Source organism: Tachyglossus aculeatus, chromosome 22 (genome assembly GCF_015852505.1).
Source record: "Tachyglossus aculeatus isolate mTacAcu1 chromosome 22, mTacAcu1.pri, whole genome shotgun sequence".
In the NCBI taxonomy this organism is placed as follows: Eukaryota; Metazoa; Chordata; class Mammalia; order Monotremata; family Tachyglossidae; genus Tachyglossus; species Tachyglossus aculeatus.
The window spans coordinates 32,744,472-32,772,165 of NC_052087.1; the positions used below are offsets into that span (position 1 = coordinate 32,744,472).

Consider the following 27,694-nt stretch of genomic DNA (forward strand, 5'->3'; position numbering starts at 1 on the left):
TCAGAGAAGTTAAGTGACTTGCCCAAGGTCACACAGCAGACATGTGGCAGAGCTGGGATTCGAACCCATGACTGTGTCTGCACTGTATTAAACACTCGGGAGATCACAACAGAATAGGTAGACATGTTCTCAGCCCACAACGAGCTTACATCCAAGAGGGAAATTTGCTGGGGAATTACCCCCTGACATGCCTTAGAGAGAGGGAGGTGACTGAACTCTCCAAGACCCAGTAGCTCCCAACAAATAATAATAATGATGGTATTTGTTAAGCGTTTAATGTGGTAAATGATGGTATTTGCTTAACCTGAGGCTTTTGGATCTGCCGAGTGGGTTGGCAAGAATGGTGAGTGTTTTCTAGATAAAGCAGTTAGAGTCCCAGGGGAGGACAGACTGGAGGGAATGCATATTCCTCAGTTTCCCCAGGAGCTTCTCCCCTCCCCTGCCAAGGTACACTGCTTCCTTTCTGGCTCTTCCTGCCCCTTCTACCCCACCCTATCTCTCCCACTCACACTTCCATCTCCAGGCCACTCTCAAGGCCCTGAATGTTGACCCGAGAAACTTTTCAGAAAAGAACATCTTGAATTTGAACCCGGGGTGGAGTCGTGGAGGCCATCCACAAGGACCGCTTGGGTTAAATTTCTCCTCTTGGCCACCCTCCAGCTCCTCACTCGCGAGTCTCAGCTTCTTTCGCAACTGGGGTATTTGATGGGAGTCACACCAGGTGGTCACAGCTGACCCCAAAAGTCCAGCGGCAGTCTCCCTAGCCCGCCCCCGCTAACCACTCTTCCCAGAATTCTCCCATCCCCACGGAAAGGCACGTCAGAACACAAGTCTTGTTTTTCCTTCAGAGTCGCTTCATTACAAATGCAACTACAAATAAAATCGGTGGCCCCGTGCAAAGAAAACTTCATCCCTGGGAGGAACCCCTTAGGGACTGATGACATTTGACCCGATAATGTTTCCTCCCGGGCTCCCTTGGAGCTATTGACCAGCCCACCCCCCACCATCCCGCGTGTAGGTCCTGCCCCAGCACTGACCGTGAAGGGGAAATAGGTTGGGTGGACGGGGTAGGTTGAACCAGGAGGAATGGGAAATGAAGCGTGGATCCTGGAATTCCCCCCTCTCCACCACCGATGCCCTCCAAAATCGGGCAGAGCTGCCGGCAAGGCCGAGGGAGGGCACCTGTGCCAAGAGCATTAGGCCGGCTGTTTCTCCCGACGTTGGCATTCCCGGACTACGAAGACAGGGTGGATGAAGGCCAGTAGCGTGACCAGCATCAGGGTGATATTCATCTGCAGAGGTGAAATCAATCGAACAATAAATCAATGACACCTACTGTGGGCAGAGCACCATACTAAGCACTCGGGAAAGTATAATACAATAGTCTTTAGATCCCATCCCTGCCCACAGGGAGCTTTCAGTCCACAGCATGAAACGCAGCATGGAAATAAATTACAGCTAGGGGAAAGAATGTGGTCAGAGTGCTGTGCGGCTGGGGTGAATATCAAACAACAATAATAATAATAATAAAACTTGTTAAGCGCTTACTATTCTAAGTGCTGGGATGGATACAATGTAATCAGGTTGTCCCACGTGGGGCTCACAATCTTAATCCCCATTTTGCAGATGAGGTAACTGAGGCACCGAGAAGTTAAGTGACTTGCCCAAGGTCACACAGCAGACAAGCGGCAGAGCGGGATTAGAACCCATGTCCTCTAACTCCAAAGTCCCTGCTCTTGCCCCTAGGCCGTGCTGCTTCTCTAAAGTGCTTAAGGGTTACATGGCCAAGTGCAGAGTTGACGCAGAGGGGAGGGTGGATAGGGGAAGTGAGGGTGTGGAGAGGAGCTGAGGAGGCCAGACCTTTTGCTGGGGAAGGGACCCTGGGGAGTGGAGTGGGGTGGGGGGACGGAGGGAGGGACAGAGGAGATACTCACATAAAAGGGGTCCTGCTGGAGGGGCCCCTTGATGAGGGCGAAGCAGGGAAACTGCAGGAGTGACACCACGGCCGAAAGGCCCATCAACAGCCCGTAGAGTTTCCCAAAATGCTCCAGGGGAAAGCTGCAGAGAGATTCATTCTTTCATTCAATCAATCGTATTTATTGAGCGCTGACTGTGTGCAGAGCACTGTACTAAGTGCTTGGGAAGTACAAGTCGGCAACATAGAGAGACGGTCCCTACCCAACAACGGGCTCACGGTCAAGAAGATTTCCATCACACACACAGAGTCAGCAGCTGTTTGGTTCCTTTCCTTGCCCTACCTCACTCACTCACAGTCTCCCAGCCTGGTGATCCTTGCCTTCCCTTCCCCACCCCCCTAACTTTACCATCCCAATCATCATTTTCCCTCCCTCCACGGTGACCCCATTCCTCCATCCTTCCATGAGTTTCCTTCCATGAGTTGCCTTCCATCTCCCCATCTTCGTCTCCTAGTCCATTTCCTCCAGCTTTCACCCCTCTTCTCCTACCTCCACCTAGGCCTCCTTCCCCACCTTCATCTTGCTTTTTAATTTCCACCACTTGCCTCCTTTCCTCAGACAACCATCCTTCTCCCAAGCCTCTACCTCTCCACCATCTTCTCCCAGCCTCTCCTTCTTTTCTCCACCTCCATCTCAACTCCCTTCCTTCTCTCAATCTCTGGCCTGGTAGCCAGGAGGTCTGGGTTCCGATCCCGGCTCTGCCACCTGCCTGCCGGGTGACACTGGGCAACGCAGTTTCTCTTTGCCTCCGTTTCCTCACTTGTAAAACAGGGATAAGCTATCTGTTCTCCCTCCCCCTTGGACCATGATGCCCATTCATTCATTCAATCGTATTTATTGAGCGCTTACTGTGTGCAGAGCACTGTACTAAGCGCTTGGGAAGTCCAAGTATAATGGGAAATATAATGATCTGAGAGAGTGGATTAAATATATACACACAATCCTCTGAATATGTTCAATGTGTATGTACTGTAATAGATACACATTGAACATATTCAGAGGATTATGTGTTTACCTTTTCAAATCCACTCAGCTGCAGTGAAACTGATGTTGCCCGTGTGGGAGAGAAACCGTGTCTGATCTGATCGTACTGTATCTAAACCAGCAGTCGGCACATAGTAAGCGCTTAGAAAATACCAGATAATAATCTCTCCTCTCCATCTCTTCCCTTCTCCCAAGCCCCCCGGCACTTACGCAAGGGTGAGGAAAGCAGCGTTGCCTCCGTACAGGAAGGAGCGACTAAGAACCTGAAGGATGAAGGTGATGTACTGGATGGGCAGGTAAGGGACTGAGGCAAAGATAGAGAATCCTAGGCACTGGAGCACTGTCAGGGCCAGGGACAGCACAGTGGAGCGCAGAACTGCTGCGGAGGCCGGAGTTCCTGGGAGAGAAGGGAAAGGGAGTGGATGTGATCCATTGGGAGGGAGAGGAGGGATGGAAGTTGGGGAAGAAGGTGAAGAAGAAGGAGACACAGGAGGGGAAACAGAAACAGAGAGATAGAGAGAAAGGAAAGGAAGAGAGGATCAGAGGGGAAAGGATGAAGGAGAAGGGGGGTGGATTCTGAACTGGAGAATTGGCTGAAGGCATAGGAGAGGAAGCTGACAGAAGGAGACTAGCAGACGAAACGCCCAGGATTGAAGGAATGGACCAGATAGCTCACCTTTCTTCTTGGCCTCCTCCTGGTACTTCCTTTTGAATCGATCCAAGATCAAACCGTTCCAGGGAGCACAAAACACCCCACAGAGCTGGGTGAAGGCAAATGCGTTGGTGTAGGTGCTCACTGCAGGGAGTTCAAGAGTCGGGTGTTAGACCCTTCTAGACTGTGAGCCCTTTGTTGGGTAGGGACCGTCTCTATATATGTTGCCAACTTGTACTTCCCAAGCGCTTAGTACAGTGCTCTGCACATAGTAAGCACTTAATAAATATGACTGAATGAATCCAGGCTGATGACTCCTCTCTCATCCCTCCTTTCCATCCCCTCTCACCTCTCGATGATGATGTTATTCATTAAGTATGTATTACATGCCAAGGCCCATGCTATGCTCTGCATTCCCTCCTTCAGAGCTGCCCTGGCCTGTAGAGAACTAGATATTCCGAGATTCATTCATTCATTCATTCATTCTATCATATTTATTGAGCGCTTACTGTGTGCAGAGCACTGTACTAAGCGCTTGGGAAGTACAAGTTGGCAACATATAGAGACAGTCTCTACCCAACAACGGGCTCACAGTCTAGAAGTAGAGATTGGCATATCTCCCTTGCTATTTATACCCATCCTCAGCAATTGCGCGTAGATACATGCATACCCAATTGCTTATCATTTTTTAATCGTGTTTGCTAAGCACTTACTATGTGCCGTACTAAACACCGGAGTAGGTACAAAATAATCAGTTTGGACAGAGTCCTGTTCCACAGAGCATTCACAGTCCTAATCCCCGTTTTACAGTTGAGGCAACTGAGGCACAGAGAAGTTGAGTGAGTTCTCCAAGGTCACACAGCAGAGAAGTGGAGGAGTCAGGTCCTCTGACTCCCAAGCTCAGGCTCTTCCCACTAGACCACACTGTTTCTCTATTCTGCTTCTTATTCTGACCACTTTAGCTGTAAATACTTTTCTGTTTGGCTGTCCCATTCGAGGGTGAGCTCCTTGTGGGCCAACAACACGTCACTTCTCCAAGCACTCCACCAAGCTCAATAAATATTATCACTGCCACCTGGGCTTAGAGGTTAGTTCTCAGGGATCTGCTCTTGTCATCCCAGTAGTAATATTCGTCAGCGCTTAGAACAGCGCTTGGCACATAGTAAGCACTTAACAAATACCATCATTATTATTATTATTATTATTAAGTGCTTACTATGTGCCAGGAACTGAACTAAGCACTGGGGTGGATACAAGCAAATCGGGGTTGGATACAGTCCCGGTCCCACATGGGGCTCACTGTCTTATTCCCCATTTTACAGATGAGAGAACTGAGGCCCACAGAAGTGAAGTGACTGTCCCAAGGTCACTCAGAAGGCCAGTGGCGGAGCCAGGATTAAAACCCAGGTCCTTCTCACTCCCAGACCCGTGCTGTATGCACTAGGCTAGTTGTAGTAGTAGTAGTAGTAGTAGTAGTAGTAGTAGTAGTAGTAGTAGTAGTAGTATTTAAGCACTTACTATGTGCAAAGCATTGCACTAAGTGATGGGAAAGAAATGCAGAGAGAAACAGAGTGCTTAGTACAGTGCTCTGCACACCGTAATCACCCAATAAATATGATTGCCTGAATGACTGACGGCAGACATGGTCTCTGACCCCCACAGGTTTCACAATCTACGAATAAGGGGAAGGGGAGGTGGCATCCACCAGGGAAGGGAAGGAAGGGAAACTGTGGAAGACAAGGCCGACACGGCCCCCATTCCCCGACGTCCCGTGCCATCCGGGCGGTCCCTCCGCATCGCCTCTCTGGGTACCTAGGGTGGTGTTTCCGTGGGCCAGCTGGGTCAGCATGAAGTTGAGGGTCCCAATGAAGAGGTAATGCCGCAGCTGCATCACAGACAGCCACATGAGGTGACAGACGAACAGCCGAGACAGGACGCAGCTCCGGAAGGAGACCCCGGCGGGTTCCGCGGCCCCTGGACCCTCTGAGAAGAAAGGAAGACCCGAGGTCGTGATCCAGAGCCCAGAGGGGGCGGCGGGTTGGGGGGAGGGCCCAGAGGCCAGCAAGGATAATAATAATAATAATAATGATGGTGTTTGTTAAGCGCTTACTATGTGCAAAGCACTGTTCTAAGCACTGGGGGGATACAAGGTCATCAGGTTGTCCCACGGGGGCCTCACAGTCTTAATCCCCCTTTTACTGATGAGGTAACTGAGGCGCAGAGAAGTTGTCATACAGCTGACAATTGGCGGAGCTGGGATTTGAACCTGTGACCTCTGACTCCAAAACCCGGGCTCTTTCCACTGAGCCACGCTGCTTCTCTATGGATGGGAGATGGCCACGCTTCACGGGAACGGCGGAGGGGTTCCAGCTGACCGGAGCGGGGATGGAGAGGAAAGAGGAAAGGGGCAAGGAGGTGGGAGAGAAGGGAGAAAGAAAGGAAGCAGGGAGGGAGAGAGGAAAGGGAAATCTGGGCACCGTGTCTACCAACTCCATTATATGGTACTCCCACGGATGCTTAGTACAGGGCTCTGCACACAGTAAGTGCTCAGTAAATACCACTGATTGATTGATTGATTGAAAAGAACAGATGGGTAAAAATAGGGTAAAATAAGAAGGGGCCGGGGGAGAGAGGCACGGGCCTGGCGGAGAAGAAGGGCCAGGGATGGATTAACAGGGTGGCCACCAGTGAGGCTGGGGATGGCAAGCAGGCAGGCAACCCGTAAGTATTCATTGAGGGTCAAAGGGCACAGGTCACATACTCCTAGTGCTGAGGGGAGGGACTGTGGGAAGGGCCCCCCGGGGTTGACGGGCCCTAACCTGGCTGCTGGAGGTCAAAGGTGGCAGCGTCCGTCTTCTTCAAGGCCAGCGTGCCTCTGTTCTCCTCCGCACCATTCGTCTCCTCTGGCTTCCCGTCAGCCTCCTGGGCTTCCGGCTTTCCTTCCCCACCGTCGGACCGGGAAACCGGACAGCCCAGGCTGAGGAAACAGAAGCCCCGCTGTACCTGGCTGTAGATCCCAGGAGTACTGAGGTCCTGCCCAGCTCCTGCAGTGTCACCCTGAATAACCCTCAGTGGGCCTCGGTGTCCCCTCCCGGCGGGGGACGGGGGAGGAGACGCGAGGCTGGCTCTCCCCTGACCATTGGGAGGGGAGGAGTCCAGTGAGCGAGCCCCCAGCCAGGCAGCTCACTTACCCGTAGCTGTAGCCAGGAGGCACGGGGTACGGGATGTGACCCCAGGGCAGCAGGAAGAAGGTACGGGCGAGATGGATGATGCTGCAGGCCGACAGGATGAAGAAAGAATTGTGGAAGGTCAGCCCCGCCTCGTGCAGCAACTGCAGGGAGAGAAGCAGAGAACACCTCTGACAACTTGGTTGTATTGTAATAATAATAATGATGATGCCATTTGTTAAGTGCTTACTACTAGAGAAGCAGCGTGGCTCAGGGGAAAGAGCCCGGGCTTTGCAGTCGGAGGTCATGGGTTCAAATCCCGGCTCCGCCACTTGTCAGCTGTGTGACTTTGGGCAAGTCACTTCACTTCTCTGGGCCTCAGTGACCTCATCTGTAAAATGGGGATTAAGACTGTGAGCCCCCCGTGGGACAACCTGATCACCATGTAACCTCCCCAGTGCTTAGAACAGTGCTTTGCACTTAGCGCTTAATAAATGCCATCATTAGGTGCCAAGCACTGTTCTAAGCCCTGGGGGGGATACAAGGCAATCTGCTTGTCCCACGTGGGGCTGTCTCAATCCCCATTTTCCAGATGAGGTAACTGAGGCACAAAGAAGTTAAGTGACTTGACCCAAATCACACAGCTGAGGTATTGTACTCTCCCAAGTGCTTAGTACAGTGTCTTGCACACAATAAGCACTCAATAAATAGCATTGATGATGATGATGATGTGGGGAGAAGCTGTAGCAGCAGGTCCCTTGTGCCTCGGGAGAACTCTGGGACTCTGGGGATTCCCCCCACCTCAAGGCCCAATCTCTAACCCCAATCCTCTAAGCTCACCAAGCTCACCCGGCAGTCCACCCGATCCCATCCAATTCTGATGCTGCTGGCTCTCTCACAGGGCCAAGCGGGCCACCATAGCCAATGGCAAATAGTGGCCTAGCCATCCGCACCTATGTCCACCCTTTCTGGCCGTCCTGGCTACTGCCAGGAGGCCCGATTTGTCCCAGGTCCAAAGCAGGGTGGGAGTGCAGAGTCAGCCGCCTCCCACTCCCTGAGAAAATCTCCTTCACGCTGAAGCTGAGCGGAGCCAAGCTGGGCTCGTGCCCGCACAGCAGGGAAGGCGGCTTCTCCTCCTGGGCTGCCCCACCGATGGACAGCTCTCTAGCCACGGCGAGTGAGGCAGGTCTGGGGGAAGGCAATTTGGGTGCCTCAGCCTGGTCGTCTCCCCCTCCCTCTCTTCCTCCTCTAACCCCGGTGACCTCAGAGCGGGGCAACCCTCCCTCCCACCCATTCCCCCATCCAGCGATGGTTCCCCACCAGTCCCTCAACCAGCCCGGAGAAGGTACCTTGACGAGGAGAAAGACGGCGGAGGACGAGTCGAAGGCCCCGTTGTACAGCGTGATGATGGTGGAGCAGTGTTTGCCAAACAGGTTTCCCACCTGGAGAGCAAAGGAGGACCTCACCCCTCACCCGGGCTGACCCCAGCCCACCCCACTCCCAAGGGGGCAGGGCCCCGGGAACACCCCCTTGCCCTCCACCAGCCCGAGACCAATCAATCAATCAATCGATGGCAATTATTGAGTGCTTACTGCGTGCAGAGCACTGGATTAAGCGCTTGGAAGAGTATAATACAACAGAGTTGGTAGACACGCTTCCTGCCCAAAAGGAGCTTACAGCCTAAAGCGGGAGACAGATAGTGAAATGAATTATGGATCCTTACATAAGTGCTGTGGGGCTGACTGTGGGGTGAATACCAAGTACTTCAAGGGAAATAATAATAATAATTAATAATTATGGTATTTTCTTAGGCGCTTACTATGTGCCAAGCGCTGTTCTAAGCGCTGGAGTAGTTACAACGTAATCAGGTTTTCCCACATGAGGCTCGAAGTCTTAATCCCCATTTTACAGATGAGGTAACTGAGGCACGGAGCAGTTAAGTGGCTTGCCCAAGGTCACACGGCAGACAAGTGGCAGAGCTGGAATTAGAATCCACATCCTCTCACTCCCAAGCCCGCGCTCTTAGGTGCCTGGGTGACGCAGAAAGGGAGAGGAAGTAGGGAAATGAGGGAGAGGAGGTCAGCATGGAGGCGATGTGATTTTAACAAGGTTTTGATCCACCTCGAGGCCCAACAGGGGGGCCAACCCCCAGGAGGACCTGTGGGTTCTTTGGGTTCGAAACGGGAACCCTGGCTGAGAGAGGACGAGGCCCCGGGAGTCAGGGACTGGGTTCAAGGAGACCCACCTGCATGTTCGTGATCAAGAACAGGACGCCTCCGACGGATAGCAGTGGCAGGGCGGCAAAGAGTAGAACGGCAGATTCTGCAAAGAACACCGAGTCAGGGAGCCCGGTGTGTCCCTCTGCCACCATGTCCCCCACCCCCACAAACACACAGACACCACAGGCCCGTGTGTGCGTGCATGCAAACACACAAACACAGCTGACAGGCACCCATCTTTCCCTATCCCACCTGGAGCCCCCCATTCCGTGCCCTGGCCCTGAAGCCACCTTCCCCCTGCTGCAGCCCGGCCCCCTCTTCCCAGGGCCATGGGGATTTGGGGCAACTCTAGGCTTGGGCACTGCAGGATAATAATAATCATAATAATGATGGCATTTATTAAGCGCTTACTATGTGCAAAGCACTGTTCTAAGCACTGGGGAGGTTACCAAGTGATCAGGTTGTCCCACGGGGGGCTCACAGTCTTAATCCCCATTTTCCAGATGAGGTAACTGAGGCCCAGAGAAGTGAAGTGACTTGCGCAAAGTCACACAGCTGACAATTGGCGGAGCCGGAATTTGAACCCATGACCTCTGACTCCAAAGCCCATGCTCTTTCTACCGAGCCACGCTGCTTCTCACACAGGATGGTGTTTCCAACCTCCAGAGAGGCCTCTCACAGGACAGGGCCTAGCAGGGGAGACAGGGAGGCAAAGCCCAGGAGCTCCGAGGATGCAGAAGGCGGCAGGCTGGGACAACAGGCCATTCCCGGCTCCCGGATCCCAGCTCCGGCCCCTACCCTCTGGATCTACCTCTGAAATGTCCTTGTAGTGGGTAGATTCCAGCCTTGCCTGAAGCCCTCTATCACCCCCACAGCTAGCAGCCCCACCCTCAGCTCCACGTCATCATCAATCGTATTTATTGAGCGCTTACTGTGTGCAGAGCACTGTACTAAGCGCTTGGGAAGTACAAGTTGGCAACATATAGAGACAGTCCCTACCCAACAGTGGGCTCACATGATTCCCCCCTGCTCTCTGCCCCTTCCCCCCATAGTCCTCCCCAAGGATCGGAATCACCTCCCACCTGCAGAGGAGAAGGCGATGAGCAATGTCCCTCCTGTGTAGAGCAATCTGAAACACAAAACAGGAGAAATCAATCAGTCCATCAGTCAATCTTTGGCATTTCTTACTGTGGGCAGAGCACAGTACTAAGCGCTTGGGCGAATTCGATACAATTTAGCCGCGATCCCTGTTCTTAAGGATCTTACAGAATATTTATTGAGCCCCTACTGCGTGCAAAGCACTGTACTACGCTCTTGGAAGAGCACAGTGGAGTTGTCAGATATAATTCCTGCCCTTACAGAGCTTACAATGGGAGATAGATGTTAAAATAAATAATAATAATTATCATCATGGCATTTGTTAAGAGCTTAATATGTGCCAAGCACCGTTCTAAGCACTGGGGTAGATACAAGGTCATCAGATTGTCCCAAATGGGGCTCACAGTCTTCACCCCCATTTTACAGATGAGGTAACTGAGGCACAGAGAAATTGAGTGGCTTGCCCAAAATCACACAGCAAACAAGGAGAAGAGCCGGCATTAGAACCCAAGTCCTTTGACTCCCAAACCCAGGCTCTTTCCACTAAATAATGCTGCTTCTCTGTGGCAGATGGGGGAAGCGGCAGAGTATGAGGATCTATAACTAAGTGCTGTGGGGTGGGATTGGGGCAAGTATCAAAGTGAGAAGCAGTGTGGCCTAGTGGATATTACAGCCTGGGCCTGGGAGACAGAAGGATCTGGGTTCTAATGCCAGTTCTGCCACTCGTCTGCTGGGTGACCCTGGGCAAGTCACTTCATTTCAAACAGGATGGCTGAGTGAAATGAGTCCAGGCTTTGGAGTCAGAGGTCATGGGTTCAAATCCCAGCTCCGCCAACTGTCTGCTGTGTGACTTTGGGCAAGTCACTTCACTTCTCTGGGCCTCAGTTCCCTCATCTGGAAAATGGGGATTAAGACTGTGAGCCCCACCATGGGACAACTTGATTACCTTGTAACTTCCCCAGCGCTTAGAACAGTGCTCTGCTTATAGTAAGCGCTTAATAAATGCCATCATTTTTATTATTATTATTACTATTTCTCTGTGCCTCAATCACCTCATTTGTAAAACGGGGATTAAGACTGAGCCCCGTGAGAGACAGAGAACATGTCCAGCCTGATAACTTCTATCTACTTCAGCATGTAATATAGTGCCCAGTACATAGTAAATGTTTAATAAATACCGTTTTTTAAAAAGTGCTTAGCGGGTACAGGCCTAACACAGCCAACTCTCCCTTCTGGAAGCCATGCTGCCTCTTGGGACTGGAGGTGGCATTTTCTTGCCCCTGGGCTTACGGAGCCTGGGCACGAGCGATATTGACCACTGCTCCAACCCCATCTCCTTTGAGACTGTCCCCACAAGCCCTCAATCTGAGGAAGACATGAGTTGGCTCAGAGAGGAAGTGGACAGGAAAGCTTCAAGGAAGCGGCATCCTCCTGGAAAAGGAAGACGCGGGGAAGGAAGAGAGGGAGGACAGTGAGGGCTGTCTCAGGAAAGGGGCCCATGTACCTAGGAAACCCGGGCAACTAGGACAGAGGAAGTGAGACACCGCAAACTGACAGGAAGGGCTGCAAGATGGCAGCCGGACCGATTCTGGCCCTATTCTGCTCCTTCAGCACTAAAACCAGCAAGTGAATGGGGCTGAGTCTGAGGTTTTAAGAACTGCTGGCACCCTGATCATCCCTGCAGCCCTGGGCTGCTGAGCTTGGAACTGGGGAGAGAATTACCACTTTTGTTGATGATTCCACGTGCCCCTGCCAGGGCGCCCTAATGAGCCCGGAGACCAGTTGCTTGACTCGGGAACCTGGCTTCGGGTGGGAAGATAGACTGTTGAGGAACAGGCCGGCCCAACTCCCTCGTCCCCCAGAACCTGGAAAATCCCAGCTTGGCCTCTGCAGCCCTGGAGTGAACTACGAGGGGGATCCCAAGTCCACCCTCCACCCCGGCACCCACAACTCCAGGGAGACGGAGCGGGGGCCGGGACCAGAGTGGCTTAGTGGATAGAGCGTGGGCCCAGGAGTCACAGGCAAGTCACTTCACTTCTCTGTGCCTCAGTTACCGCATCTGGAGATGGAGACTCTGAGCCCCACATGGGATATGGACTGTGTCCAGCCTGATTTGCTTGGCTCCACCACAGCGCTTAGTGCAACATAGTAAGTGCTTAACAAATACAATTATCACTATTATCATCATCCCCTTCTGGGGTCTCAGGGACGATGCAGCCACGACTTGTTGTCAAGGTCACAGGACCATTATCGAGAAGTCCTAGCTCCGCCGAATGAGCACTTATTCTCCCCACCTTCCTGGGAGAGGAGAAGGAGGCAGGGAATGAAACGTCCCCATTTTATGGAAGCTGAGAGAAAAGAAATGACTTTCCCCAGTCATCGGTGAGAAGTGGACAGTGCTAGTATCAGAAGTTCCTAAAGCTGCTGTGCGTGAGACTGTGAGCTCACTGAAGGCCGGGATCACGTCTACTAACTCTTTTGAACTCTCCCAAGCGCTTAGTAAAAGTGCTCTGCATAGCCTAAGTGCTCAGTAATTGATTGTGCTCTGGGCAAGGATGCTTAGGTCAAGGGGAAGAGGAAGGGGGGCAATGGGGCTAAGGAATGAAGAGACCAGAGGATGAAGGAGCAGATATAATCTAAGCAGAGACCGGAAGGGAGACAGTAAACACACTCTGACTTTGGCCCATAAAGCCAAAGGAAAGACGTCTAAACACAGAGATAAACTGAGGAAGAGGGAGCAGAGTACTAGGGGATTTGTCCAGCACCACAGATGGATTTTGGCAGAAAGAAGACAAAAATCCCACTCATTTCGTGCCTTCCGTTTGAGAACTGAAGGGCCCTCTCCAAGGCATTAAGGGCAGAGGCTTCTTTTCTCCTTTCCCATTAGAGACTGGTGGTGGATCTGAATGGCGTTTGGGCAGTTGGGCTGAATATCAGACCACCGGCCTTACATCAGGTATGTGGGGTTGGACTAAGTCAAACGGTGATGAAATTTTCACCAATAATAATAATAATGATGGCATTTATTAAGCACTTACTATGTGCAAAGCACTGTTCTGAGCGCTGGGGGGGATACAAGGCGATCAGGTCGTCCCACAGGGGGCTCACAGTCTCAATCCCCATTTTACAGATGAGGTAACTGAGGCCCAGAGAAGTGAAGTGACTTGCCCAAAGTCACACAGCTGATAATTGGCGGAGCCGGGGTTTGAACCCATGACATCTGACTCCAAAGCCCGGGCTCTTTCCACTGAGCCACGCTGCTTCTCGATCTGGGGCGTCCTTGAGGGTTTGGTAACCATTGGCATCTGGGGATATTTTAGTGCAGGAGACACTAGAAGAAGAAGAAAACCAAAGGAAGCAACCCTATGGCAGACCAGGGCCGGGGAAGCAGCGTGGCTTAGTGGAAAGAGCACGGATTTGGGAGTCAGAGGACCGGGATTCTAATCCCGCCTCCGCCGCCGTGTGACCTTGGGCAAATCATTTCACTTCTCTGTATCTCAGTTACCTCATCTGTAAAATGGGGATTAAGACTGTTGGTCCCATGTGTGGATTGTGTACAACCTGATTAGCTTGTACCTGCCCTAGCGCTTAGTACAGTTCCTGGCACATAGTAAGTGTTTAAGAAATATCATTTAAAAAAAGGGAGGGGGAAAATGCCCCAGAGAAACAGAACACCTTCGCTCAGGACCCCGGTTATGATGTAATTAGAACAACTATGGCAGGGTGACCCAGCACTCGGGGCATTGGTCTGGAGATGTAGGCAAAGAATCAATCAATATTTATTTATTGAGCACTTACTTTGTGCAGAACACTGTACCAAGCACTTGGGAGAGTATAATATAAGAGAGCTGGTAGACGTGTTCCCAAAAGATGGGTTGCTCAGTGGTCTGGGATACAGGTAACTAGATATGGAAGATAACCACCCCATTTTACCACAGGAAGTTTAGTTTTCAGTTGATCTGTCCCATCCATCTGCCAATTGTCAGCTGCGTGACTTTGGGCAAGTCACTTAACTTCTCTGGGCCTCAGTTACCTCATCTGTAAAATGGGGATTAAGACTGTGAGCTCCCCGTGGGAGAACCTGATCACCTTGTAACCTCCCCAGCACTTAGAACAGTGTTTTGCACATAGTAAGCACTTTATAAATGCCATCATTATCATCCAGGATAGCTATGGCATCCCAGGCTTTATTATTATTAATAATAATAATAATCGCGGTCTTTGTTAAGGGCCTAGAAGCAGTGTGGCTTACTGGAAAGAGAACGGGCTTGGATGTCAGAGGTCAGGGGTTCTAATCCTGACTCCACCGCTTATCAGCTGTGTGACTTGGGGCAAGTCACTTAACTTCTCTATGCCTCAGTTACCTTATCTGTAAAATGGGGATTAAGACTGTGGGCCCCATGTGGGACAACTTGATTACCTTGTATCTACCCCAGCGCTTAGAACAGTGCTTGGCACAGAGTGAGCGCTTAAGAAATACCATCATTATTATTATTATGTGCCAAATCCTCGTATTTTTATTTTCAACACCCAGTCTCCCTCTGCCTCCTAATTATCCGACTGTAACCCGGTCCCCGGGTCCACGGGGACAGTGGGATGGGAAAAAGTTGGGGGAGAGTTTAGAGGTCCCCCAGGGAAATGTTCTAGGTCTGGTTATTCCACAAAAAGGCACAAATGACAACAATAACGCATTCACTGTTGGATGAAAGACCTCACCCAGCACTTAGTACAGGATTTAGCAGGTAGTGAGCACTTAGCAAATACCACAGTTATCATTATTTGTACGTCAAGCACGCCCGGTTGTCTGGGATTCTTGAGGGTTGTGGGTGGCCACCCTAGTAGAGAGAGTTTGGGTTAAAGTAAAAAAAATCAGGTCAATGTCCCTGTAGCACTCTATTATAGACCTCTAAAGCAGGAAGAGAAGATGGACTTCTTTGGTCGGGAATGAGGAGCACTAGAAGACCGTTGGAAAGATCACCCAAAAGACCTCAGATCATCCTGAAAGTCAAGAAAGCAACTAGGGCAAGTGTCTCTTTTTTTCGTCTGGGCCTTATGTGAGAAATGTACCACGGAGGGAGCGAAAACAAGAGCGTTGGAAAGCAACAAACCTGAACGGAAAGAGCACGGGCCCGGGTTCAGAGACCCTGGGTTCTAATCTCAGCTCCACCGCTTTCCTGCTGTGGGACCCGTGAAAGCCACTCAACTTCTCTGGGCCTCAGTTTCCTCATCTGTAAAAGAGGAATTAAATCCCGGCTCTCCCTCTAACTTAGATTGTGAGCCCCATGTAGGATATGGACTGTGTCCAAACTGAATATAATAAAAATGATGGCATTTATTAAGCGCTTACTTAGTGCAAAGCACTGTTCTAAGCGCTGGGGAGGTTACAACGTGATCAGGTTGTCCCATGTGGGGCTCACAGTCCTAACCCACATTTTACAGATGAGGGAACTGAGGTACAGAGAAGTGAAGTGACTTGCCCAAAGTCACACAGCTGACAATTGGCGGAGCCGGGATTTGAACCCATGCACTCTGACTCCAAAGCCCGGGCTCTTTCCACTGAGCCCCGCTACTTCTCCTATCTTGCATTTATCCCAGTGCTCAGAATAGCGTGTGACACTTAGTAAATACTGAACAAATACCACCATTATGATCATTATTCCTGAAGGAAGGAAAGAGAAAAAGTCGGCAAGAGAAAGAAAATGAATCCATAGGAAACTAGATGGAAGGAGAAGCAGTGTTGCCTAGTGGATAGAGCAGGAGCCTGGAAGACAGGGCCTGGGTTTTAATCCTGGCTCCTCCACTTCTCTTCTGTGTGACCTTGGGCAAGTCGCTTAACTTCTCTGTGCCTCAGTTACCTCATCTGTAAAATGGGGATTAAGACTGTGGGCCCCACGTGGGACAGAGCAGCGTGGCTCAGCGGAAAGAGCCTGGGCTTGGGAGCCAGAGGTCATGGGTTCTAATCCCAGTTCCGCCACATGTCTGCTGTGTGACCTTGGGCAAGTCACTTAACTTCTCTGAGCCTCAGTTCTCTCATCTGTAAAATGGGGATGAAGACTGTGAGCCCCCTGTGGGACAACCTGATCACCTTGTAACCTCCCCAGCGCTTAGAACAGTGCTTTGCACATAGTAAGCGCTTAACAAATGCCATCATTATTATTATTATTGTGTCTACCCCAGTACTTAGAACAGTGCTTGGCACGTAGTAAGCGCTTAACAAATGCCACCATTATTATTATTATTGTATCGACCCCAGTGCTTAGGACAGTGCTTGGCACATAGTAAGCGCTTAATACATGCCATTATTATTATTATTATTGTATCGACCCCAGTGCTTAGAACAGTGCTTGGCACATAGTAAGCACTTAACAAATGCCATTAGTATTATTGTTATTATTGTGTCTACCCCAGAGCTTAGAACAGTGCTTGGCATGTAGTAAGCGCTTAATAAATACCATCATTATTACTATTATTATTGTATCGACCCCAGTGCTTAGAACAGTGCTTCCACATAGTAAGCGCTTAATAAATACCATCATTATTATTATTATTATTACTGCATCGACCCCAGTGCTTAGAACAGTGCTTGGCACATAGTAAGCGCTTAATAAATGCCATTATTATTATTATTAACAAACACCATTAGAAAAAAAAGGGGGGGCTAATGGGAAGAAAACCCAAGACTCAAAGGAGCCTGGAAATCTGGTTCAGATACATAGTTTTATGGGAACAGAAGCAAACTCCATGAGGACAACAGAAAGACCATCAGGATAACAAAATGCCAAGGTGGCTAAGCCCAGGTCTCCGGAGGTTCAAAGGGCAAATGAGAAAGCCAGAAATTGGGTCACATTACGAAAGATTAAAGACAAACAGCCCCACTGTGTATGGACAAGATTAGAAAAACAAAACCAGGAAGGGAATGCAAATAGCATGAAACAGAAAAGGAAATAAAAATCTTCCAATGCAAAATTGAGCAAAAATGGAGGGATTGGAAAACATCTATCTTCCTGCTCTCCCTCTGTCCTCCCTACCCACCTCTCTGGCAGCAAATCAATCAATTAATCAATCAGTGGGATTTATCGGGTGTCAACTGCATGAAGAACACCGTCCTAAGCACTTGGGAGAGGACGATTCAACCCAGTCGATAGACACGTTCCTTGTCCACAAGAAACTTAGAGTTTAGAGGGGAAGACATCATAATAGATAAGTTATAGATATGTACATTTTGCAGTGGGGTGGAGGTTGGGGTGAATGCCAAATGCCCAAAGGGCACAGATCCAAGTGCATAGACGATGCAGAAGGGAGAGAGATGGGGAAAAGAGGGATGTAAAATGGGAAAGCTGGTAATGGGGTTTTTTTTATTCACTTCTATCTTTACACAAAAGATAAAAGTTGGCAGAAGATAAGGACAAGTCTCACTTGCAGTGGAAGGCGGTGAAGCCAAATAAATAGGGAGCGATTTTTTTTTTTTTAACTACTATGTTTAAATCGACAAGTCATCAGATACCTAAGAGATCGGATGCAGGGCAACTAACATTTGGGAGAATTCTCGGAAGGCAGGAGAGCCCCTCGAGAACCGGGGCAGGGCAATGTGAGCCCGTTGTCGGGTAGGGACCGTCCCTATATGTTGCCAACTTGTACTTCCCAAGCGCTCAGTGCAGTGCTCTGCACACAGTAAGCGCTCAATAAATGAATGAATGAAATGCTGAGCCCAGCTCTGGGGGTCAGAAGGTCATCGGTTCTAATCCCGGCTCGCCACTTGTCTGCTATGTGACCTTGGGTAAGTAACTTCACTTCTCTGGGCCTCAGTTATCTCATCTGTAAAATGGGACTGTGAGCCCCACATGGGACAGGGACTGTGTCCAACCTGATTTGCTTATACCCACCCTGGCGCTTAGTACAGTGCCTGGCACATAGTAAGCAATTAACAAATTATTATTATTATTTAAAAAGGGAGAAAGGAAAGCCCCAGTAGCGACACACTGGTCAGCTTAGCCAGGCTACCCGTGGAGAGAAGAGACCCTTCGATCGAAAATCAGTTTGCAACTACCGGAAGGAGCTGAAGATAGACAAGAAGCAACCAACACGGCCTTGGGAAAAAAGCAAATTGAGCCAGATGAGTTCAATCCCCTTCCCTAGTGAAAAGATAAGTGGTTGGGGAAAGAAGAAGAGGGAGTAGATTTAATATATACAGACTTCAAAAAGGTTCACGATTCCATCCCACGTGAGGGCCTCATGAACAGACAGGCCTGTTCAGTGACCTGGGATGCAGGTAACTAGGTATGGAAGAAAGAACCATCCCATTTTAATAATAATAGTAATGGTATTTGTTAAGTGCTTACTATGTGCAAAGCACTGTTCTAAGCACTGGGGTAGTAATAGTAACAATGATGGCATTTGTTAAGCGCTTACTATGTGCCAAGCACTGTTCTAAGCGCTGGATACAAGGTGATCAGGTTGTCCCACGTGGGGCTCACAGTCTTAATCCCCATTTTATATATGGGTAACTCAGGCCCAAAGAAGTTAAGTGACTTGCCCAAAGTCACACAGCTGACAAGTGGTGGAGTCGGGATTAGAACCCGTGACCTCTGACTCCCAAGCCCGTGTTCTTTCCACTGAGCCACGCCGCCGCTTCCCGCTTTTTTACCCCAGAAAGTCTAGTTCTCAGCTGATCTGCCCCATCCAGGATAGCTACGACATCACACATTTTTTTCACACTTTTTAAGTTATTATTATTATTATTATTAATAATAATAATAGTATCTGTTAAGCACCTGCTATGTGACAATTTCTCATATTTTTATTTTCAACTCTCAGCGTCTCTCTGCCTCTGAATCCCCAGGTCCACAGGGACAGTGGGATGGGCCTGAGCTCTTTCCACTGAGCCACGCTACTTCAAAGATTAATAATAATTATAATGATGGCATTTATTAAGCACTTACTATGTGCAAAGCACTGTTCTAAGCACTGGGGAGGATCAGGTTGTCCCACGGGGGGCTCGCAGTCTTAATCCCCATTTTTATGTGGTGAGCAATTACTCCATGTCAAGCACTGATCTTGTAACAACTTAATCAGTTCAGACACAAGTCCCTTTCTATTCCAAAAGGTGCTCAAAGCCTCATTTGGAGAGAGATCAAGTACCGAATATCGGTGATTCTTTCTTCTTCACAGTGCCTCTGTTGAATCCCCACAGCACCTGTATATATGTATACATGTTTGTACATAGTTATTACTCTATTTATATATTATTTATTTTACTTGTACATATCTATTCTATTTATTTTGTTAGTATGTTTGGTTTTGTTCTCTGTCTCCCCCTTTTAGACTGTGAGCCCACTGTTGGGTAGGGACTGTCTCTATATGTTGCCAACTTGTACTTTCCAAGCGCTTAGTACAGTGCTCTGCACACAGTAAGCGCTCAATAAATACGATTGATGATGATGATGAACAAGTTGGAGGAGAATTTAGGGGTTCTCCAGGGAAGTGCTACTGAGGGATTCGGGGTACCCAGCACAGCCAGCTCCAGGGCGGCACCCACAAGATTCAGGGTCCATCCAGGAGCAGCTGCCAAGGTTGCTTTCCAACAGGGATGGGTCCTTTTGTTTTTCAATCACTGACTCAAAGGAGTTGAAAGAATGCTCATCCACTTTGACATGACTCAACTCGGATCGAGAAGCAGCGTGGCTCACCGGAAAGAGCCCGGGCTTTGGAGTCAGAGATCATGGGTTCAAATCCCGGCTCTGCCAATTGTCAGCTGTGTGACTTTGGGCAAGTCACTTAACTTTCTCTGTGCCTCAGTTACCTCATCTGTAAAACGGGGGTTAAGACTGTGAACCCCCCGTGGGACAACCTGATCACCTTGTAACCTCCCCAGCACTTAGAACAGTGCTTTGCACATAGCAAGTGCTTAATAAATGCCATTATTATTATTACTATTATTGGTCGCCAACCCTTTGGAAGACAAGAATAGGCTTTTTAAATGATTTGGACACATGGGGGAAATAGGCCCAAGAAAATCAGTAGAAACTCAACAGCACTCTAGCCAGCACTTGGCTAATTCCACCTTTTTTATCAATCAGTCAATCAATCAATTGTATTTATTGAGCGCTTACTGTGTGCAGAGCACTGTACTAAGCGCTTGGGAAGTACAAGTTGGCAACATATAGAGACAGTCCCTACCCAACAGTGGGCTCACAGTCTATGGTATTTGTTAAGTGCTTACTATGTCCCCCCACACTGTACTAAGTGTTGGGATAGATAGATAGATTCATCCCCTCCCCTGATTTGGGGCAGGGTCTCTAGAAACAGAGTCGAAGCTTCGGTCTCTCGACCGATGAGAGCCGAAATTTGAAATAGGATTTTCTAAAACACAGTAGCAGAGAGTCGGCTCAGTCAGGAACTGCTCCGATCTCACTCCCGGAGTTGTACTGGACACTGATGCAGGAACGACATCCCTGCAGACATCCATTCTCCCGGCTCCTTCCCACCCACTCTCCCTGGAAGGCTCAAACCTCTGTGCTTGAGCCCCTGAAGCAATGGAGTTCAGGTGATTCTTAGATGGTTTGGGGGGTCTTGGGGGCCAAGTGGATGCGGGGGCAGTTGATACCCTGGGGGTCGGCCCCACTCAGAGCCCTCTGCTCAGGGAGTTCTGGAAAATCCCTGTCTAGGGATGTCACTTTCTTCCCACTGGCGATTTCAGCCCCTGTCAATCAATCAATTGAATTTATTATTCATTCATTCATTCGATCGTATTCATTAAGCGCTTACTGTGTGCAGAGCACCGTACTGAGCGCTTGGGAAGTACAAGTCGGCAACATATAGAGACGGTCCCTACCCAACAATGGGCTCACAGTCTAGAAGTTTTAGACTGCCTAGAAGTATTAAAAGTTTTCTGTGCACCGAGCACTGTACTAAGCACTTGGAAGAGTCAACTTTAATACTATAACAGAGCTGGTAGACAGTCTAGAGCGGGAGACAGACATTAATATAAATAAATAAAATACAGATCTGGACGTAAGTGCTGTGGTATGATATGTGGTGCGCTGGTTCAATCTCTCATCCTACCCCAACTGGATTACTGCGTCAGCCTCCTCTCTGATCTCCCATCCTCCTGTCTCTCCCCGCTTCAGTCTATACTTCACATTGCTGCCTGGATCATCTCTGTGCAGAAATGCTCTGGGCATGTTACTCCCCCTCCTTAAAAATCTCCAGCGGCTACCAGTCAACCTACGCATAAAGCAAAAACTCCTCACTCTCGGCTTCAAGGCTGTCCATCTCCTCGCCCCCTCCTACCTCACCTCCCTTCTCTCTTTCTCCAGCCCAGCCCGCACCCTCCGCTCCTCAGCCACCACTAACCTCCTCACCGGGCCTCGTTCTCGCCCGTCCCGCAGTCGACCCCCGGCCCACGTCCTCCCCCTGGCCCGGAATGCCCTCCCTCCGCACACCCGCCAAGCTAGCTCTCTTCCTCCCTTCAAAGCCCTACTGAGAGCTCACCTTCTCCAGGAGGCCTTCCCAAACTGAGCCCCCTTTTTCCTCTCCTCCTCCCCATCCCCCCCGCCCTACCTCCTTCCGCTCCCCACAACACCTGTGTGTTTGTACAGATACATTACTCTATTTATTTTACTTGTACATATTTACTATTCTTTTTATTTTGTCAATGATGTGCATCTAGCTTTACTTCTATTTATTCTGATGACTTGACACCTGAACCTCATGTTTTGTTTTGTTGTCTGTCTCCCCCTTCTAGCCTGTGAGCCCGTTGTTGGATAGGGACCGTCTCTATATGTTGCCGACTTGTACTTCCCAAGCGCTTAGTACATTGCTCTGCACATAGTAAGCGCTCAATAAATATGATTGATTGAATGAATGAATAAGTACATAAGTCACCCCAAGAGCTACTAGGACAGCTCCATCCCCTCTCCCCATTCCTAGAGAAGACACGTGGCCTCATGACGAGAGCACGTTGCTGAGAGGAAGGAGATCTGGGTTCTTAACCCAGCTCCACCACTTTCCTGCTATTTGATCTTGGGCAAGTCACTCAACTTCTGAGCCACAGTTTCCACATCTGTAAAATGGGGACTCAATCCCCATTCTCCGTCCCTTTTACAACTGTGAGCCCCATGTGGGACAGGGACTGGATCAGATCTGATTATGCTCTATATACGTCAATCAATCAATCAATCAATCGTATTTATTGAGCGCTTACTGTGTGCAGAGCACTGTACTAAGCGCTTGGGAAGTACAAGTTGGCAACATATAGAGACAGTCCCTATCCAACAGTGGGCTCACAGTCACAGTCATCAGTCAGTTAATCAAATTCATTCGTTCATTCAATCGTATTTTTTGAGTCCTTACTGCACTGTACCAAGCGCTTTGGAGTGTACAATATAACAATAAACAGACATATTCCCTGCCCACAACAAGCTTACACTCTAAAGGGGGAAACAGACATTAATATAAACAAATATATTACAGATAGGTATTTATTGCGCTCTTACTGTGTGCAGATCACTGTTCTAAGCGCTTAGAACAGTGATCTGCCCACAACAAGCTTACAGTCTAAAGGGGGAAACAGACATTAATATAAACAAATAAATTACATATAGGTATTTATTGTGCGCTTACTGTATGCAGATCACTGTTCTAAGCGCTTGAGAGAGTACGATATAACAATGTAACAGACACACTCCCTGCCCGTGATGAGCGCTTGGCATAAAGTAAGGGCTTCACAACCACAATTACTCTCTGTGGGCAGGGAATTTGTGTGTTTATTGTTGTGTTGTACTCTCCAAGGGCTAAGTATAGTGTTCCGCACACAGTAAGCGCTCAATAAATCCAATTGAATGAATGACTGAATTACGTCCAGGGTAGGGCAGAGAGGCTGGGCTCTGACAACTTACATGGCAATGAGGCGGGCCACCGTGGTGCCGTAGTGATCAAAAATGTAGCCCGTAGGGAACGTCATGAAATTGTTCATGAAGGAGCCGATGGTGAAAACGAGGGAGAACTGCTCATCCTGGGCCGTGCAGTCATGGGAGCGGGGAACCGCTGTTAAATTGTAACTGTCTGGGAAACAAGTACAAATTAGTTATTGTACTGAACCCCCTAAATCCCCACCCGTATTTCTCCGGGGCGGTGGTCCTCGGAATGGACATTCTCCTCCGCTCGGTTAACTGAAGGGGCCTGTTTAGGGGGTGACTAGCCCAGCTGAGATAACATAAGGCGATGGCCCAGAACTTGGGTTCAAACTCCCCCGGCCTAGGGGAAAATACACTGAACTGGGCGTCAGAGGACCTGGATTCTAATCCCAGCTTCAGGACTTCATTCATTCAATCAATCAATCGTATCTATTGAGCGCTTACTGTGTGCAGAGCAGTCTGCTTTGTCTGCTGTGTGTCCTCATCATCATCATCAATCGTATTTATTGAGCACTTACTATGTGCAGAGCACTGTACTAAGCGCTTGGGAAGTACAAGTTGGCAACATAGAGAGACAGTCCCTACCCAACAGTGGGCTCACAGTCTAAAAGGGGGAGACAGAGAACAAAACCAAACATACTAGCAAAATAAAATAAATAGAATAGATATGTACAAGTAAAATAAATAAATAAATAAATAGAGTAATAAAATATGTTCCGTCGCTTCACGTCTCTGTAAAATGGGGATTTAATACCAGTTCTCCCTCCCCTCTTAGACTGTGAGCCTCACGAGGGACCAAGAAGGCGTATGATCTGATTATCTTGCTTCATCTAATGGACCGGAGTGATTAGCACAGTGCTTGCTTAAGAAATATCGCAATTATTATAATTTTAATTACTCCCCAAGCATATTGCCAGCTTAGGGTTAGCCGGCTAGTGGAGGAGTGGGTGGGAACAGCAAGAAAGGGTTGGAGCTTATTAGTAATAATAGTAGTAATAACAATAATGGTATTTGTTAAGCACTTACTATGTGCCAGGCACTGTACTAAGCTTTACCATGAGCCCGCTGTTGGGTAGGGACGGTCTCTCTATGCTGGCAACTTGTATTTCCCAAGTGCTTAGTACAGTGCTCTGCACACAGTAAGCACTCAATAAATACGATTGCATGAATGAATGAATTAGGGTGGATACAAGCAAATCGGGCTGGACACAGTCCCCGTCCCGCATAGGGCTCACAATCTTATTCACCGTTTTACAGATGAAGTAACTGAGGCACAGAGAAGTGAAGCGACTTGCCTAAGGTCACACAGCAGATAAGTGGTAGAGCTGGGATTAGAAACCATGACCTTCCGACTCCCAGCCCCCTGCTCTATCCGCTATTCCCTGTGGGCAGGGAAGGGACTGTGTCTACCAGCTCTGTTATATCATACTCTCCCAAGCGCTTAGTACAGTACTCTGCACACAGTAAGCGCTTAATAAATACGATTGATTGATTGAGGAGGGATAGACTTGAACAAATCAAAGCCAACCACTGAGGGTAGAAGCAAGGATGGGCTAAACCCCACCCCTGGAGAAGCTGCCCCTCTCAACCAATCAGTGGTAATAATCATAATAATGATGGCATTTATTAAGCGCCTACTATGTGCAAAGCACTGTTCTAAGCGCTGGGGAGGTTACAAGGTGATCAGGTTGTCCCACGGGGGACTCGCAGTCTTAATCCCCTATTTTACAGATGAGGTAACTGAGGCTCAGAGAAGTGAAGTGACTTGCCCAAAGTTACACAGCTGACAATTGGTGGAGGTGGGATTTGAATCCATGACCTCTGACTCCAAAGCCCGGGCTCTTTCCACTGAGCCATGCTGCTTCTCGGAGCGCAAATGCAGTCCCCCACTACCACAAATTATGCAGTCGAGTTTCCCGCATTTGGGGAAATCACAGGGGTCAGCACAGTCAGAGTGCAATGGCTGAGACTCCCGCTGTTGGGTAGGGACTGTCTCTATGTGTTGCCGACTTGTACTTCCCAAGCGCTTAGTACAGTGCTCTGCACACAGTAAGCGCTCAATAAATACGATTGATTGATTGATTGAGACTCACCCTGGGAAAACCACCTACGTGATCACGGTGTCTCCCCTGCCAGGTATGTATTTATTTAAGTGGCATTTATCAAGCACTTACCGTGTGCTGTACTAAGCGCCTGGGAGAATACAACACAGAGAAGCAGCATGGCTCAGTGGAAAAGAGCCCGGGCTTTGGAGGTGGAGGTCATGGGTTCAAATCCCACCTCCACCAATTGTCAGCTGTGTGACTTTGGGCAAGTCACTTCACTTCTCTGGGCCTCAGTTACCTCATCTGGAAAACGGGGATGAAGACTGTGAGCCTCCCCCGTGGGACAACCTCATCACCTCACAACCTCCCCAGTGCTTAGAACAGTGCTTTGCGCAGTAGTATGCACAATGAATGCAATTGACATCGATATATAGGTCTTTGTATTTTGTTCTCAGAGGGAACATCCCCTGTGGAATGTGACTGGAGACTGTGAATGTAGACCATGAGCCCACTGTTGGGTAGGGACCGTCTCTATATGTTGCCAACTTGGACTTCCCAAGCGCTTAGTACAGTGCTCTGCACACAGTAAGCGCTCAATAAATACGATTGAATGAATGAATGAATGAATGAATGAATGAATAGTAAGTGCTTAATAAATGCCATTAAAAAAAACACAGTTGGTAGATTTGTTCCCTGCTCACAATGATCTTACAGTTGAGAGGGGTGCCACTACTTTCTGGGGGGCATCCCCCTGCCGAAGGCTCAGGGTGTCAACCCCTCAAAAAACAAAGAATCCCGGATTGACAGGATGCTTTTTCCAGGACTGTCCCCCGCACATCACCATCGGCATCGACATTTATCGACGTCCTCCTGCACGCAGAGCCCTGTGCAGAGAGCTCAGGAGCAGAGACTGTAAGCTCGTAGTGGGCAGCGTAGGTGTCCGTTTGTTGTTCTATCCTACTCTCCCGAGCGTTGGTACAGCGCTCTGCACACAGTAAGCGCTCAATAAATAGGAATGAGTGAAGTTGAAAGATGAAATCGCTGTTCCTGCCTCAGTCCCCAAGGGAACAACAGCCTGCAATGGGTCTCCCTCTTGAGGGAAACAGGAGCTAGAGGAGGCCAGCTAACCCCATTTACCGGGCCAGCTCTACAACTTTCCAGTGGCAATATCATCATCAATCATCCATCGTATTTATTGAGCGCTTACTATGTGCAGAGCACTGTACTAAGCGCTTGGGAAGTACAAAGTGGCGACATATAGAGACAGTCCCTACCCAACAGTGGGCTCACAGTCTAAAAGGGGGAGACAGAGAATAAAACCAAACATACTAACAAAATAAAATAAATAGAATAGATATGTACAAGTAAAATAAATAAATAAATAGAGTAATAAATATGTACAAACATATATACAGGTGCTGTGGGGAAGGGAAGGAGTTAAGATGGGGGTGATGGAGAGGGGGACGAGGGGGAGAGGAAGGAAGGGGAATATCCCTTCCCTCTCTGAACCTCTCCGATTCCCGTTTTCATTGAAAAATCCCCGTTTCAGGCCAGCGATTCCAGCCCTCCCGGGTTCCCCTCAGTGCAACTGGCCAACTACGGGAAAAGAATACGGTGATGCCCACCAAAACTGACCCGCGAGCTTTGCAATCCTTCCCCCCAGGGTGTGAACCCTGCGGCCACTGCCACCCCCACCTTACCTGTGGCATTGTCAGTCTTCCTGGAAACCGGAATACACCGCTCCTTGAAGTAGCCGTTGTCCTTCAGGACAAAAACTAGCGAGGCCCACCCAAAGATGACCCCCGCAAAGCCAATGCATTCCACCAGCCCGGTCACCAGCGTGGCCACTTTTTGCAGCGGCCCCATAGGTGGGTCCTCTTCTAGCACCGTCCAGACCCAAGAATATATACTGATTTTTCTCTCCCGGGACGCCCCTCCGGTCTGTCCAGGAGTCTGGTGATCCTGGAGGAGGGGAGGAGGTTGGTCTTCACCTTGACGGGGCAAGTGCGGCCTGTCCCAGGCTGGCTCTGGGGTCTTCAGGGGCGGGTACGGATCTCACTCTATCCGGATTCTGGAATAATAACAATAGCAATCGGGGTCCTTCAGGAGCACTGTCCCAAGTGTTGGGGTAGAGACAAGATAATGAGGCCGTTCGTCCGTTCAATCACATTTACTGAGTGCTTACCGTGTGCGGAGCACTGTACGAAGCGCTCGGGAGAGTACAATACAACAGTAAACAGATTCCCTGCTCACAGTGAGTCTAGTGGGGGAGACAGACATTAATATAAAAAAATAAATGACAGATATGTACGTAAGTGCTTTAGGGACGAGAAGGGGGATGAAAAAGAGAGTGAGCCAGGGTGAAGCAGAAGGGAGTCAGAGAAGAGGAAAGGGGGGCTAAGTCAGGGAAGGATTCTTGGAGGAGATGTGCCCTCAATAATCAATCAATCAATCGTATTTATTGAGCGCTTACTGTGTGCAGAACACTGTACTAAGCGCTTGGAAAGTACAAGTTGGCAACATATAGAGACGGTCCCTACCCAACAGTGGAAGTGGTGGAGAGTAATTGTCTGAAGGACACAGTCAGGTTCAGGTATAGTCTCTGTTCCACACGGGGCTCACAGTCTAAGGTGAGCAGG

General features: G+C 49.2%; 1 protein-coding gene and 1 pseudogene across 1 annotated transcript; both read right to left on the reverse strand.

The window, feature by feature from the left end:
- Positions 1-1,196: 1,196 nt before the first annotated feature.
- SLC43A3 (solute carrier family 43 member 3) lies at positions 1,197-26,921 on the reverse strand. Its single transcript, XM_038765291.1, has 12 exons — positions 26,750-26,921; positions 22,993-23,125; positions 10,081-10,127; positions 9,025-9,101; positions 8,129-8,221; positions 6,804-6,943; positions 6,432-6,700; positions 5,425-5,595; positions 3,637-3,756; positions 3,171-3,357; positions 1,935-2,058; positions 1,197-1,292 (listed from the first exon to the last, which is right to left on the reverse strand). The coding sequence occupies exons 1-12, from the start codon at positions 26,919-26,921 to the stop codon at positions 1,197-1,199; spliced, it is 1,629 nt and encodes a 542-aa protein (XP_038621219.1).
- On the reverse strand, positions 24,875-25,154 carry LOC119944442 (annotated as a pseudogene).
- Positions 26,922-27,694: the final 773 nt, after the last annotated feature.

Coding starts and splice junctions, on each gene's coding strand:
- SLC43A3 (XM_038765291.1), bottom strand. CDS start 26,921: ATGGGGCCGCTGCAAAAAGTGGCCACGCTGGTGACCGGGCTGGTGGAA. Junction 23,126..26,749: donor TGACAATGCCACAGGTAAGG/TGGGGGTGGCAG, acceptor TTCCCCGCTCCC/ATGACTGCACGGCCCAGGAT. Junction 9,102..10,080: donor CATCGCCTTCTCCTCTGCAG/GTGGGAGGTGAT, acceptor TGTTCTTTGCAG/AATCTGCCGTTCTACTCTTT.